Raw genomic sequence first — 12,973 nt, forward strand, 5'->3', positions numbered from 1 at the left:
AGCTCGAGAGTGTGAAAATCCAAAATACGAGGCAGCCCTCTTATGACCTTTGGAGACCAGCCTTATGCTGAAAGGCAACAGACCAATGGTGTTAAGGCCTGGACCTATCAAGCAACTGAACTAAACACCTCAGGAAGAGCCCCAAATCCAGATCCCTTGCTATGCGAAAGATATAGTTTTTTATTGTTTAAGCCACGTTTAGCTGAATATTGTGTTAATTATAGCTAAAAGCATCTGACATGTTTCTAAAACGGACTACAAGCAATGATAATTTACTGAACATTCTTTAATGATTAAAGCATCCCCTCTTTGTTTTTAAGATAACTAAGTTAGAAAATAAACCAAAAAAACTCGCATAAAGCAATACTTTATTCACTCATACCTGTGGCATATTTTGTTAAGCAGGAGACTGACTGCCGATTGCTTATTTTTACTCTCAGCTATAGCAACATGCTTTTTTTTTTTTTTAATTGGTTGCACCAGGTCTTAGGTGCAGCAGGCGGGCTCCTTAGTCGCGGCAGGCAGGCTCCTTAGTTGTGGCATGCGAACTCTTAGTTTCTGCACGCACATGGGATCTAGTTCCATGACCAGGTATTGAACCCAGGCCCCCTGCATTGGGAGCACGGAGTCTTAACCATTGTGCCACCAGGGACGTCTGACAACATGTGTTTTTATGTTATTTTCTTCCTGGTAGTCTCTTGATTTCTTATGGCTAGATCTCACGGGTTAACTTGTTTAACTCTTTCCTCTCTTTGTAGCAAAAGTGATCATTTCTACTTCAATTACTCTAAATAAGCTTTCTGAGAAATTCCTCATGACAGCTAGGAGAGACTACTAGAGAGGAAATCACATAAATGGGAAACTAGATATTATACAAAGGTGGGAAAAGAATATGCTTATCCAATGTGGCCATATTTAATAAAACATCACTAACACATACCTATCTTTCAGATTACCTCTCTTCTTCCTTTCATTTACTAAACAAATTGTGCCCAGGCTTCTATGATGTGAATTCTGTCTTTATCTCCTATTTTGATCATGGGCCAACTATGTGATCTCTGATTCATTATTTCTCCACGTGAAAACCCAAGATAATGATACTAGCAATTACATGGGATTAAAAGTAGATACATAAAACAGCCTCTACGATGTCTTGTAATAACGTATAATGGAAAAGAGTCTGAAAAAGAATCATCGTTGAATGCCTGAAGCTAACACAACATTGTAAATTAACTATACTTCAATTTTTTTAAATGGTTAAAAAAAAACCAGGCTCTAACACATATTGACCACTTAGTATTCCTGAATAAATGTTAGTAATTATTGAGTACCAGTTAGCTGCAATCATCACCCTGTTGCCAGACCTAGTGGTTCCTTTTCTGACCTCATGTCACCCAACCACTGCTAAGCATTTTATACACTTGTCCCTACTCTGTCAAACACTTTCTGTGCTTGGCTCCTGTAACATCGCACTCACCTTATTTTCCACCTACGTCCTGACCACTCCTTTACCAGCTCCTGGTAGCTCCTGGTCCTTTTTCTTCTATATCTACAGTTTCTTGTGAGGAATCTCACGCAATTCCATGGTTTTAATATCATACGTATGCTGAAAATCCCCCCATTTATATTTCCTGTATGGACATCTTTCCAAACCACTTCAGACTCATATATCCAGCAGCCTATTTGACACACTCACAGAGATACTGACATAGACATCCAACACTTAACATTCTCCATACAGAACGCCTGATTCCAACTCTCCCATTCTTCCCTATCTTAGCAAATGATCCAATCATATCATACCCAGGCTCATCCTTGATTTCTCTTTCCAACATCCCACATCTCATCCATCCATCCACCAAGTCCCACTGGCCCTAGGGGACCAACTATATCCAAAGTTCATCTACTTATCTTCATTGCTGCTGCTATCCCCTTAAGCCAAGCCACCAACACCTTTTGCCTGCTTCCATGTCTGGACCCTATAATCCATTCACCATTCAAAATCCACAGTGTTTTTTAAAAGGTAAACCAAGTCATGCCTATACTCTGCTAAAAATCTCCAATGATTTTCCATCACATTTAGAATAAATCCAAATGCTTTACCATGGAAGTCTCTACATGAATTGGCTCCTTATTTCATAATACTCTCTTCCTTTGCTCACTCCTGCCCCAATGGGCTTCTCTTGGTTCTTCAAACCCACATCCTCGTTCCTGCCTTAACATCTCTGCATTTACTCTTCCCTCCCCATAAAGCTCTCTATCCTCCTATCTTTGAACAGATTATTCCTCTTCATTATTTGGGTCTCAACTCACTGTCTCCTTAATAGAGAGGAGCTCCCTCACTGCAGGATCACTCTCCCAGCGATTCTCCATCATATTGTTATACTGATTTATTTTATTCATAGCAGTTTTAATTCTCTAACATCCTATCACTTACTTAATGCATCAGAATGCATTTTCTATGAGGGCACAGACCTCATGGTTCTATCTCCAGTACTTAACACAGTGGCTGGAACGGAGTTTTCATCAAATATATATTTATCCAGTGAATGCCAATGACTGTGCTAAAAAGAAGTTTAAAGCACGCCCTCCTTATTTCTCCCCTGAAATGTCTACCCCTCTGGCTCTCATGAACCTGACTTCCCTCCTTCCTGACAGTGTCTTTTTTTCCTCATTTATTTGGCCATTCTGCCACTTCCGGCCGCTCACAAAATGTTCTTTGTTTTTCCTATCACTATGCTCTCTATTTCAGCAATACCAACCACTATCCTCACTCCAACTATTATCTCCAAATACAGACTTACCTTCCAGTACATTCAGTAGCCTATAAACCTAATTCACTGTATGTTCAATGATCATAGCCCACATCCTTTTACCGGATCCTCTCCTTCCCTCTTACAATGAAGAGTCTATAACACCACCCAGTCTCCAATCATCAGTGCCTCTTAAACACCCCTCATGTCCCCTCTCTGTCTCCATCCAAAAACCACCCTGCCTTAATTATTGTATATAACACCTATTTTTTCATTTCATTGATACCACCACCTGGCTGATATGTTTAGTAATTTCTTATTAATCTGCCTTCCTCTAGTCTCTTCCCGATATTTCTATCCTGCAAGCCAATAACTGCTTACTCATTTATAATGACATTTTCCTCAAAACATTTAATGACTTATAACCTTCAAGTTTTCAGACTGAGTCTAACTTGTTTTTTGTTTTTTTTTTCCCCTTCGGCTTTGCCACGTGGCATGCAGGATCTTAGTTCCCCGACCAGGAATCAAACCTGTGGCCCTGTGGCCCCTGCAGTGGAAGCACGGAATCTTAACCACTGGACCGCCAGGGAAGCCCCTAACTTGTCTTTATAATCACGTATAATGCTCATCTATCAAAACTCTGAACCTTCACCATTTAATCTACTCATTACCTCTTACAATATTTATTCCAGTTCATGTCTTGACCATTCTTCACGCCAAGAACCTTCCTCAAGCCATACCCCAGATCATCCCATGAAATCTTCCACTAATTATGTGAGAGGAAAGATATCTGTTATGGGCTGAATTGTGTCCCTCTCAAAACTCATATGATAAAGCCCTAACCCTGGTACTTCAATGTGACTATATTTGGAGTTAGGGCCTTTAAAGGGGTAATTCAGTTAAAATGAATTCATATGGATGGCCTCTAGTCCAAAATGCCCGGTGTCCTTATAAGAAGAGATTAGGGCACAGATGTGTATGTGCACAGAGGGAAGACCATATGAGGACACAGTGACAAGTAGGCCATCTGCAAGCCAAGGAGAGAGGCCTCAGAAGAAAACAACCTGCTAACACCTTGATCTTGAATTTCTAGCTCCAGAACTGTGAGAAAATAAATTTCTGTTGGTTAAACCACCCAGTCTGTGGTATTTTGTGATGGCAGTCCAAGCAGACTAATACAACGTCTCTCTTCACTCAGTGTCCCAGAATGTCCAGGCCAAAAACAGGAGTGGGACACTATGCAAATAAATTGGGAGTAAACGTGCTCACACCATTCTCACCAAAGGAGTATAAAAGGATACTTAGAGATGAATTGAAGCAAGGTTGTGAATCTTTATTACATGAGTCTTTACAGTAAATTATTTTACCTAATGTACTGAAGTTATTAAGACCCATTACTCTACTATCAGAGCACATTAAATAATACATACTCACCAAAAACAACTCACCACAACTTCTACCTAGAAGCTATGCTTTTTAAAAGGGTGGTGTTGGTAGGACATTGTAAAGTAAAGTCTGGTCCCCAACTAGAATTTGATATTTTTAACCATATTTTATTTATGTGACTACATATATTAAAAATTATAATTTAGAAAATATTAATGCCATTTCATGCTCTTATTGTACCTGTAACTTTTCAATAATATTTCTATAATCCCAAGAAGGCCCTCCAAGAGCTTCCTTAAAGCGTGGTCCAGAGCGAGCTGACAGTCTCCAACCCATGGCCGCTCTCTGCACCATATTGGAATGACTCTTCATAAAAAGAGTATTAACTTGGCCGTCCAGATCCACTGGAATGGCAATTCCACGATTCTTTGCTGAAAAAGAAAGATTTAAAATATTTTCCTCTTTATTTGACTAAAGCTACTTGCATGCTATCAAAATAATTTTATAAAGACAGAACAAAGAAAAAAGAAAAAAATAAGATAAATAAATTCTGGGATGTAATGTAAAGCATATAGTTAGCCATAGTGTATTATATATTTGAAAGTTACTAAGAGAATAGATCTTAAATGTTCTCATCACAAGAAAAAAATTGTAACTATGTGAGATGATGATTGCTAACTAAATTTATTGTAGTAATCATTTCACAATATATACATATATCAATGACAATATTATATGTCAATTATATCTCAATAAAATTGGGGGGAAAAAGAAAATGTCAAACCTTCAAATTCTGTCAAATTATTTTATATAATGGCAAAAGTTTTTAACTTGAAAGTATCTCAATTCTTAAGACTAATTATTAAAGTGGGCTCATTAAACATTCAAGAATTTATGTGATTTCTTGATGGTTAATGTTTGAAATGCACTTCACAAAGCACCAATATGGCAAAACACTGTATACCAACCATGTAAATTTGTACCTTCCAAGATGCAAAGGAAAATTAAAAAGCAGACAGAAAACACATGATAAAATCCTGCCAGTCCATTTTATTACTATAATTCACGTGTATGTGTCTGTGCACAAACATGCACAAATGCACAAAACTGCATGTGGTAAAACATCTGAGAGAAGAAATAAAAAATTGACAAGTATAAAAATATCTGCATTGGAAGACAGTACACAGTACCTGTCCTTCTTTCCTCCCAGGATCCACTGAAATTTGTATTTTAATACACTTATATCACAATACTGAAAAATAAGAGTGCTTGCCGTAAGGAAAACAGAAATGTTGAGGCATTTCTGCAAGCAGCATGAAGATGGGATTTGTCCGTCAGAGAAAGCAGAAAGAAGAAATTGCTCTACAAGACATAAGAATTAGAACAGGCCTTCCTAGGTTCCCAGACACACACAAAGTGGTCACAGGGGATGGGAAAGTCATCTGGCAACTCAAGAAGGAATAGCATCTGAATATCTGGGAAGTGAAGGCCTTCATCCCTCTGACTAGCATAACAGAGCAGCTGGCAGCACATGCTGCCAGAGGATACAGTTAAAGACATGCAGAAATGTTCTCTCAACAAACACGAATACCTGCCTGGAGAGAATGCCAAAGGAAGGGGCTAAGAATTGACAGAGAAGCAGAACAGAGCTTGAAGAAACTGCGAAGTCCTCATCAAATAAGCAGTAGCACAGCCGGGAGAGAGAGGGCAGCTCAAAGAAGAAGAGAAAATATACAAAAGATCCCAAGCCCGGACGAGAGCCCTCCTTATTTTAACCCTTGTTAGTATTCCCAGCTTGCCTTCTGCTTCACACACACACACACACACACACACACACACACACACACACACACTCCAAGAAAGCCTGTGTATCATTTATTCAGCCCCTCATCCAGAGCTCAGGGTAAGCCCTGTCATTTACATGAGAAAGCTAGTAGAGAAACAGAGCCTCAAAACTGCAGTGGAGTAATAGTCCACTGTATATATGTGCCACATCTTCTTTATCCATTCATCCAATGTTGGACGCTTAGGTTGTTTCCTTCTCTGGGCTATTGTAAATAGAGCTGCAATGAACATTTTGGTACATGACTCTTTTTGAATTTTGGTTTTCTCAGGGTATATGCCCAGTAGTGGGATTGCTGGGTCATATGGTAGTTCTATTTGTAGTTTTTTAAGGAACCTCCATACTGTTCTCCATAGTGGCTGTACCAATTCACATTCCCACCAGCAGTGCAAGAGTGTTCTCTTTTCTCCACACCCTCTCCAGCATTTATTGTTTCTAGATTTTTTGATGATGGCCATTCTGACTGGTGTTAGATGATATCTCATTGTAGTTTTGATTTGCATTTCTCTAATGATTAATGATGTTGAGCATTCTTTCATGTGTTTGTTGGCAGTCTGTATATCTTCTTTGGAGAAATGTCCATTTAGGTCTTCTGCCCATTTTTGGATTGGGTTGTTTGTTTTTTTGTTATTGAGCTGCATGAGCTGCTTGTAAATTTTGGAGATTAATCCTTTGTCAGTTGCTTCATTTGCAAATATTTTCTCCCATTCTGAGGGTTGTCTTTTGCTCTTGTTTATGGTTCCCTTTGCTGTGCAAAATCTTTGAAGTTTCATTAGGTCCCATGTGTTTATTTTTGTTTTTATTTCCATTTCTCTAGGAGGTGGGTCAAAAAGGATCTTGCTGTGATTTATAAAAAATAAATAAATTTTTAAAATTCAAAAATGAATAAATAAAAAAATTACTTAATTAATTAATAATTTTTAAAAAAGAACGAGGTTGGAAGACTGTCAAAACAGCACACAGATCACACACTCAAGCCCCGGAAGAGGGGGAAGTGCCTTAAGTCCCCCACTTCGGATGACATCTCCCTGCCTCACAAGTCTCAGTCCGACTGGGCTAGCTTTGGCAAGGGGACGGAGCTGGATCAGGAGCCGCTGCTGCCATATCTGGATCAAGTTCCAGTTTTGGTCTATTATCCAACACCTAGCCAGACTCGCCTAGCAACTCAGCTGAGAGGAACAGAATAGGATAGCTCAAAAGAATGGGCCTCATACAGCATCAGCCTAAAGGAGTTTATGACCCTGGAAGAAATGGATCAGAAAAAAGGATCGGGGGGGACTTCCCTGGTGCTGCACTGGCTAAAGACTCTGCACTCCCAATGCAGGGGGCCCGGGTTCGTTCTCTGGTCATGGAACTAGATCCCACACGCATGCCGCAACTAAAGAGTTTGCATGCCACAACTAAGAAGTCCACCGGCTGCAACTAAGACCCAGCGCAACCAAAAAAAAAAAATCAATCAATAAAATAAAACAAATATTATATAAAAAAAAAAAAAACTGCAGTGGAAGCCCACGCCAGTCATTATAGATCTTTATGACACACCGCCAAGAATCACAGGGAAAACCAAGAACATTAAGAATAACTAGCCCCAGTGAAAACAGATGATTTAGGGAAGCACAAAAAATATTTAAATAATTGTAATTATTGTCCTCAGAAAATGTGAGCATATAGTGCCTCCAAAACATTAGGAAAAAAAGAAAGAAAGAAATCTTGGAAATTAAAATATGATTGAGCAAATAAACGTTTCAAAATTGGCTGAAAAAGAAAAAAATAGGAATAAGGACCAAGCTGATAATCTGGGAAAGTTAAGGAATCTTGTAGAGCATAAAAGAGTCAAAGGGGGGACTTGCCTGGTGGTGCAGTGGTAAAGAGTCCGCCTGCAAATGCAGGGGACTGGGGTTCGAGCCCTGGTCTGGGAGGATCCCACATGCCACAGAGCAACTGAGTCCGTGTGCCACGGCTGCTGGGCCTGCGCTCTAGAGCCGCTAAGCCACAACTACTGAGCCCGCGCGCCACAACTACTGAAGTCTGCATGCCTAGAGCCCATGCTCCACAACAAAGAGAAGCCACCGCAATGAGAAGCCTACGCACAGCAATGAAGAGAAGATCCCACTTGCTGCAACTAGAGAAAGCCCACGTGCAGCAACGAGGACCCAACGCAGCCCAAAAATTAATTAATTAATTAATTTAAAAGAGTCAAAGGGAAAATAAAACAGAGAATATGAAATAGGGAGGGTCATCCAGGAAGTCAAATAACTAATAAATGTAAGCTCTAGAAAAAATATCAGAGACAATGAAAAGGAAGAAATGATTAAGAAAAGATAGAGGACAATTAGTCACCTTGAGCTGAAGAAAGATGTTAAGTCCTTAAACTGAGAAGGTCTACTGTGTGTGTTTAATAGGATTAAATAAGCATATTGGCCATATTCTAGTAAACATCTATAATGTTATTATGGATTGAATTGTGCCTCCCAAAAATATATGTTGAAGTCCTAATCCCAAGGAAAACAACAACAGTGGGCAGTACTATTTCTGCCGGTGAAAATTCTCTGAAGCTCAGAGATACTTAAAAACTTCTCTGAAAACAGATAATTTTAGCTACCAACACAAAAAGTTCCCAATTTAAACAAGGGCTCAAGCTGAAGTGTTAAGGAAATAATAACAGCTCTAAGGCAACCCTAACAATCAACTGCACCACTGCCCAAATTTCCGTAGTGAATGTTTTCCTAATATTCATTATAAATTTCCCTTTCCAAAGCATACAATGTCTCTGTTTCTGTCCATCACACACAGCAAAGCAACTGCACTCCTGTCCCATCTGAAGGACCGACAGCCTTGAAAAGTCCAGGCTGCACATATTTTTATAAATACTTAATCCCGCACCATGATCAAATCCCAGCAAGACTTTCATCCTTTTATGGCTGTTTCACTTATAAACTGGGTTTGCTCTAAACATTCAAAAGTCAAACAGAAGACAATACTTCTTATATGTTATTTTTTAAGCAACAGAAAATAACGAAAATTCTAAAACTGAAAGTTGCTCAAAACTTATTACAACAAAGTTTCCGCTCATGTTTAAACAAAGTTGGGGGAGTGGACTTACCTCCCCTTTAGGAAACAGGTACGTTAGATACAACTAACCAACAAGTGAGCATTTGTTGCTATGAACGTCACTTACACAAAGACGTGCTCAAGGAGTATTCTAATGATATCAGTGGGAATGGAATCCAATGGTAGCACCTCTGTTATTCCTAGCAGTGCAGCCCTCCTATCAGTGTGGTCAGGGAAGTCTCATCCCTGCACCCCTACCTCATGCATCTATGAGCTGCTGCCACTATTCCACTACGGCCAGCAGCAGGGACAAACCAGAATGAGAAGACTCCACCATCCCAAAGTTTATTGAAAGGGTTTTTTTGGTCTCCCAAACTGTACCACTCTAGGTGGTATTTTCTAGTCTCTTGTCTTAGCACAGATTGCACGATATAAATTAACTGGCTAAAGTAAACCCTACTTTCTCATGTCCAAAGGTAAACTCTAGCCAAAGGCTAAATCACAATTTCTAGGCAATAAAAGAAAATTAACTATGCAACTGGGGAAAGGATTTGAGTTAAAATAACTCAGCTGTGTAGATAATGACGAAACTTTTTCAAGCAATTGTAAAAATATTAATACCATTAAAGACATGGCCTGAAATAGATTCTCTGTACTGTCAAAATATTATAAAGATTAATTTGAAAGCAAAGTTGACAGTGTTGGGCTTCCCTGGTGGCGCAGTGGTTGAGAATCTGCCTGCTAATGCAGGGGACACGGGTTCGAGCCCGGTCTGGGAGGATCCCACATGCCACGGAGCAACTAGACCCGTGAGCCACAACTACTGAGCCTGCGCATCTGGAGCCTGTGCTCCGCAGCAAGAGAGGCCGCGATAGTGAGAGGCCCGTGCACCGCGATGAAGAGTGGCCCCCGCTTGCCACAACTACAGAAAGCCCTCGCACAGAAACGAAGACCCAACACAGCTAAAAATAAAAAATAAAATAAAAAAATAAAAAAGTTGACAGTGCTAATTTAGCTTTCTATATATTGTTTAAAAATTAAAGCAGAAGGTTGTGACTAGGAAAAGAAAGGAATTAATTCATGATCTCACTTACAAGGCCATTAATAACTAGAATAATATTTTTCAAATGCAACCAAAAATATGATTCAAACTTAGCTTCTTTTTATTTAGCTAGAAAAAATTCTGATATAAATAGTATATTGCAATGTGAACTAGGACGAATTCTTGGGGTTAACGGTTATCCCACCTCCCTGCCCCCAATAAGGAAAAACTAATGAATTTACCAACAGTCAGTTATTCTTCGGGCACGTAGCATTAACTCCAACTTCTTTGTTTTAGTGGTCACATTAAAGTTTAAGATGTTTAAAAAATAAATGTTCCTGTTTCACTCCTAAGTTGGACTGCAGCTAAGATACTATCTTGTTAAGGGTATTTTGCCAGAGAATAAGCATATGGAGTTTTTTAAAAACTAATAAGAGAGAGGATGGGTTGTTATTAATGCATTCACCTTTTACAGAGCTCTGCGCAGCGACAGTTCTCTAAAATGCACTATCTTTATTCACAGGTATTGTGACTATTGGGCTAACCAACTAATTAGGCTTACAAATCCTGAAAATTCTCTAGATAAGACAAGACTTTGCAGTGATTTTAAGATGTAATTGAAATCTATTTCTAATTATTATTCATTAAGTCTTGCATATTGTGTGGAATTTTTAAATTAGACAAAATTACTGGTGGTAACCGCCAGACCAAAAATCTCTGAGAACACACATACTGCAGCGGTAAGCGCCATGGAAAAAAATGCTTAGATAGATAAACTGACAGGCAGGGGGAAAAGGCAACAGAAAGCATGAGCAGTCATTATAACGCTTCATTTATTGTCAAGCACTCCTGTACAGGTCCGCAAGAGCAAGGACAGCTGGTGCACAAGGAAGGTATAATGGGGTGGGCAGAGAGTAGTACCTTTTCTGAATCATGTCAAAATATCCAGGATAAATCTGTACTGAAACACTAGTGTTCTTAAATACAAAGAACACTAAGAACACAAAATGTATCTTTCTTGTTTGGTACTCAAACTATACTTAATTAACCCCTAAATTGAATAAATAAAACAATTGTATTACAAGTGTTAAACAGGATGTGGAGAAAAGGGAATCCTTTTGCACTGTTGGTGGGTATATAAATCGGTGCAGCCACTATGAAAAACAACAGGTTGGAGGTTTCTTAAAAATTAAAAATAGAACTACCATATAATCCACTTATTCTACTTCTGGGTATTTATCCAAAGAAAACGAGGGCACTAACCCCAAAAGATATACACACCCCCATGTTCAGTGCAGCATTATTTACAATAGCCAAGATATGGAAACAACCTAAGTGTTCATCAATTAATGAATGGATAAAGAAGATATCTTTTATATATATATAAAACATATATACACACATACAGTGGAATACTATTCAGCCATAAAAAAGAAGGAAATCTTGCCATTTGGAACAACATGGATGGATCTTGAGGTTATTATGCTAAATGAAATAAATCAGACAGAGAAAGACAAATACCACATGATTTCACTTATCCATGGAATCTAAAAATCGAAACAAATGAACAAACAAATCAAAACAAAACTCATGGATACAGAGAACAGATCAGTCGTTATCAGAGGAGAAGGGAGTTAGGAGGTGGGTGAAAAGAGTGAAGGGGGCCAACTGCATGGTGACGGATAGAAACTATACTTATTGTGATGATCACTTTGTAGTGTATACAAATATCAAATTATTACGTTGCATACTTGAAACTAATATATTGTTCTATATCAATTTTACCTCAGTAAAAAAAATATATAATTTTATGGTTGTGCAAGAACTAGTATTGGCACACGTGACTAGTCATCTGGAAAAAATTACGTTAATTCCATATCTTATACCTTACAACTAAATATATTCCAGATAACTCAAAATTGTAAACAGTCACACCAAAAACAGAAACAGACAGAGAAACTAAAAACATGAAAATTCTCAATGGGAATTAAGAAACAGCATCTTATACTGATCAAGGCCACTCTGAAGATGAAAGAAAACCTAAAATGCCTAAAAGAAAATAAATTTCTGGGCTTCCCTGGTGGTGCAGTGGTAAGAATCCGCCTGCCAATGCAGGGGACACGGGTTTGAGCCCTGGTTCGGGAAGATCCCACATGCCGCGGAGCAACTAAGCCCGTGCGCCACAACTACTGAGCCTCTGCTCTACAGCCCGCAAGCCACAACTACTGAGCCCCCGTGCTACAACTACTGAAGCCCATGCGCCCTACAGCCCATGCTCCACAACAAGAGAAGCCACTGCAATGAGAAGCCCATGCACCACAACGAAGAGTAGACCCTGCTCGCTGCAACTAGAGAAAGCCAGCGTGCAGCAATGAAGACCCAATGCAGCCAAAAATAAATGAATAAAATAAATGTTTATAAAAAAAAGAAAAGAAATTCCTGCATGCCAAAAAATATTGAAATGACAAATGAAAAATTGAGAAAAAATATTGGCCACTTATAGGCAAAGAGCTCATTTTCTTAAGAAATAAAGGGCTATCCAAACTATCGAGAAAAACAAAGCCTTCAGGAAAAGTGAGCAAAACACAAAAAGTGACAGTTCACAGAAAATACCAATGAATCAATCATATGGAAAGGTTTTGTTTTCCCTCACTCATAAGAGGAGAAACACACGTTAAAACTATAACAATACTTTTATTTATAATATTTGCAAATATGTAAGAATTTGATAACACAGCACATTATCAAGGAGAAAGATACTCTCCTACATTGCTTGTGGCATATAAATTGAACAACCTCTACAGAGGGCGGTATCTGTCAAAATTAGAATACCCAGAAATTCTACCTTTAGGTGTTTACCTTATTCTTCCTCATGAGCAAAATGACTGGAAACAACAT

The 12,973-nt window shown here is 38.8% G+C and overlaps 1 protein-coding gene across 4 annotated transcripts in view; it reads right to left on the minus strand.

Moving 5' to 3' along the window:
- ITPR2 (inositol 1,4,5-trisphosphate receptor type 2) overlaps positions 1-12,973 on the minus strand; it is a 562,910-nt gene that overhangs the window by 225,399 nt on the left and 324,538 nt on the right. For all 4 annotated transcript variants that reach the window (XR_002645176.2, XM_089919972.1, XM_022577817.3 and 1 more), the window contains one exon: positions 4,380-4,570. Coding sequence is in view for 3 of the 4 variants with exons in the window: in XM_089919972.1 (XP_089776098.1) it covers positions 4,380-4,570 (191 nt within the window). In the remaining variant the exon portion in view is untranslated. The remainder of the gene's footprint in view (positions 1-4,379; positions 4,571-12,973) is intronic.

Source organism: Delphinapterus leucas, chromosome 11, assembly GCF_059928025.1.
Source record: "Delphinapterus leucas isolate spDelLeu-1000000601 "Yukka" chromosome 11, BTC_Dleu_Yukka2, whole genome shotgun sequence".
NCBI lineage: Eukaryota > Metazoa > Chordata > Mammalia > Artiodactyla > Monodontidae > Delphinapterus > Delphinapterus leucas.